Source organism: Macrobrachium nipponense, chromosome 1 (genome assembly GCF_015104395.2).
Source record: "Macrobrachium nipponense isolate FS-2020 chromosome 1, ASM1510439v2, whole genome shotgun sequence".
In the NCBI taxonomy this organism is placed as follows: Eukaryota; Metazoa; Arthropoda; class Malacostraca; order Decapoda; family Palaemonidae; genus Macrobrachium; species Macrobrachium nipponense.
The window spans coordinates 103,441,490-103,445,123 of NC_087200.1; the positions used below are offsets into that span (position 1 = coordinate 103,441,490).

The 3,634-nt window shown below is 32.6% G+C and overlaps 1 protein-coding gene across 1 annotated transcript; it reads right to left on the reverse strand.

Annotated features, from left to right (window-relative positions):
* Window positions 1-2,490: 2,490 nt before the first annotated feature.
* LOC135218894 (uncharacterized) lies at window positions 2,491-3,075 on the reverse strand. The gene has a single exon (XM_064255340.1). It carries the CDS (start codon window positions 3,073-3,075, stop codon window positions 2,491-2,493), a length of 585 nt encoding a protein of 194 aa, XP_064111410.1.
* Window positions 3,076-3,634: the final 559 nt, after the last annotated feature.

Consider the following 3,634-nt stretch of genomic DNA (forward strand, 5'->3'; position numbering starts at 1 on the left):
GATACAGTCCGTAGTGCCCTAATTTTTAATTATTATTGTTCCCAGTGCTTTAACATTATATATATTTATATATATATATTATATATATATTATATATATATTATATATATAATATATATAATATATTATAGTGTCTCTATATATATATAATATTATATATTAATATTCTATATATATATACATATATATATATATATATATATATATATGTATATATATATATATATATATATATATTATATATACGTATATATACTATATATATTATATATATACATATATATAATATATATATACTATGTGTAGTATATATATATATATAATATATATATTATATATATTATATATATATATGTGTCTATAATTATATTAATCTGTGTGCTAAACATATAATTTTTGACACGGTAATCCGGTTGTACAGGCCTATGTGCAACTGAAACGCAATAATGATATAAACCAAAGCTGGAAAACTAGTCACAGAGAGCTTCAATGTGCCTGCACAATCACTAGGCATATCACCTGACGATTTCTATTTATCTCTCAATACAATCCATACAGGAACTTAAGGATCTTATGCCGGTGCTAATAAATCCATTTATAACCATGAGAATTTACATGTCGACAACGTGACCGTGTACAGAAGATTTATTTGCATTCGCGAAAATAACGGAAATTCCTAATAAACTCTGTATGTCCCATTTTCACTACTCCATATTTAATACCCAATTGGTATTTCAGTGATGATTCACGGACGAACTTTTTTCCTTTTGGATTCTAAGTCAACTACACGCCTCCAAAAATGCCACAAACGTATCACAAAAACCCGAATAAAAAGATGAAGTTAAAAGATGAAGAAGTGAAGTTATTGTTACACAATGTGTAATGGCATAACATGAATTTATAAAGTACTACAATTACCTTACGATACAGCACGAATTTATTCAAGAATGCGTATAAATACATGATGTACATAGCCGCAGTTTGAAGGATGTACAGAAAAATTGGAAAATTCTGATGCAAGTGAGCTGATTGGTCCACGATAATGGGATTTTCCTACCACTTACCTTAGTTAGAAAGATAGGAATCAACAGAAAAATTCGCTTCAATCCAACATAAGTAGGCAATTTCCCTACCAAGTGAGAAAAGCTTCGTCGGAGGTGCACAATGGGAAATGCTCAATAATAGCGATAAAATAACTCCATCATTTCCGATAAAATAACGATCTAAATGTTACCCAGGACGTAAGAAATGCTAACAAAAATAATTACATGCCTACAAGTAACAGAATTCAGATGAATTATATATATATATATATATATATATATATATATAAATATATATATATATATATAAATATATATATATATATATATAGATATATATATGTGTGTGTATATATATTATATATATATATATCTATATATATATATATATATATATATATATATATATATATATATATATATATATATATATATATATATATATATATATATATATATATATATGTATATGTAGTAATGTCCGGTGTGCCACAAGGTACGGTGGTTAGCTGCATTGCGTTTGTGTTTTATTGATTGCAGACATAAACAGTAATATAAGGACTTGGTAGTGAGTAATTTCTGCTGATGGCACAAGAATAAGTAGAGAAATTACTGTGATGAAGATAGGAACTCGCTACAAAGAGCCCTAAACAAAATATATGAATGGTCAGAGGTAAATAGGATGTGTATTTAACTCTTGACAAATTTGAATAAGGAATATTATATGCATATAGGGGGCCTAATAACGAGACAATCACAAATAAGGAAGCAGTTAAAGACCTTGGTGTGATGTTGAATAGGAATATGTTAAGCAATGATCAAATAGTAAAATGCAAAACAAAAATGGGAATTTTGTTATTGCACTTCAAAGCAAGAAAAACATGATTATGCTTTATAAAACGTATGTACGTAGTCCACTTGAATATTGCAATTTGGTATGGTATCCACACTACCAAAAGAATATTGCACAAATAGAGTGTACAAAGGTCCTTTACTACTAGAATAGAATAAGTTAAGGACCTTGACTACTGGGAAAGACTACACTTTTTAAAACTATATAGTCTAGAAAGGAGAAGAGAACGCTACATGATAATACAGGCATGGAAACATCATGGAGCTAAAATATCAGAAAGAGCAAGCAGAGGTAGATTAATAGTGCCCAAAGCTATACCAGGAAAACTAAGGAAAGCACACAGGACATTAATCCACTACGCACAATGTGGTGCCAGCTCATCTGAGGAACAAATCAGGAGTGAGCGTAGATGTGTTTAAAAAAAGCTCGACAATGTCTAAGATGCATCTCAGGCCATCCAAAATATACCAGAAGATGCATTAGTAATTCTCTGGTATACATTAGAGGTGTCTCACACTGAGGGAACCTGGGAGGCAACCCGAAACAGGCTATAAGGTAAGCTAAGGTAAGCCTCTCCACTCTCTCCTCGTCATCCTAAACAAATGCCCATACCACCTCAATAGTGACTCCCTTATTACCTCTGTAATCTTTACTAATCCTGCCTGCCCTTCTTATTTCATCATTTTCCAATCTCTCAAGCAGTGATATTCCCATAATCCACCTCAGCATACTCATCTCTGTTCTCTCAAGCTTTACTTCCTCTTTTCTTCTCAGAGCCCATGTATCCGATTCATATGTTAACACTGGTCTCATCACTGTGCTATAGATCTTGACTTTTAGCTTGATTGGCATTTTCTTATTACATACCACTCCAGCTACCTCTCTCCACTTCCCCCATGCAGCCTCACATCTTCCTTCTTGGCTTAAAGTAGATCCTAAGCATTTAAACTTTTCCATTTGCTTTATAATCAGGCCTCTTATATCTTGTATTGCTATTCTGCTCACCAAAACCTCTGTTTTATTCACATTCGCCTTTAAGCCACTCCGCTCTATAGACTCCTGCCACTCTTGAACCCTTCTCTGTAGGCCTTCTCCATTTTCGGCAGTAATCACCAGATCATTTGAGTACAACAATTCCCACAACTCCTCATTCCTGATCTCTTCACTCAACACATCCATGGCTAGCACAAACAAAAGTCGGCTTAATGCTGACACTTGGTGTAATCCAATACTAACTTCAATATATTAGTATACGTGTGTGTGTGTGTGAGTGATGTGTGTGTGTGTGTGTATCACACAAGCACTGACCGATTCCCGTACGTGGGAATTAAAGACATTGAACAAGTAAACATCAACTGCCAAATATATCCGACACTGTGTAGCCAACACTTTTTCGGTCTCCCTCTCTTTCATTCACTTACAATTTATAGAAGCTGTAATTTCTTCAGATGGCCATCCAAACTCCAATCATAGTGATCTATCCTTTCAGAAGAGTAAACTAACAACTTAACAAATTAAAAATAATTCCAGTAATAAGCAGTTCCTTTTTTAGCAATTAAATATTGAATTGTTCTAATTATTTTGGGTGGTTTGGCCTCAGTCAGTTGAAATTTAGAATGTAAAGAGTACCCGCTAGCCTCCTTAAATGCATATGGTGGATGAATCTCTTTTTGTCTATTGCAATTCATATACTATGTTAAATGGGATTCAGTTCTATAAAATATCAGTTTCATCACCA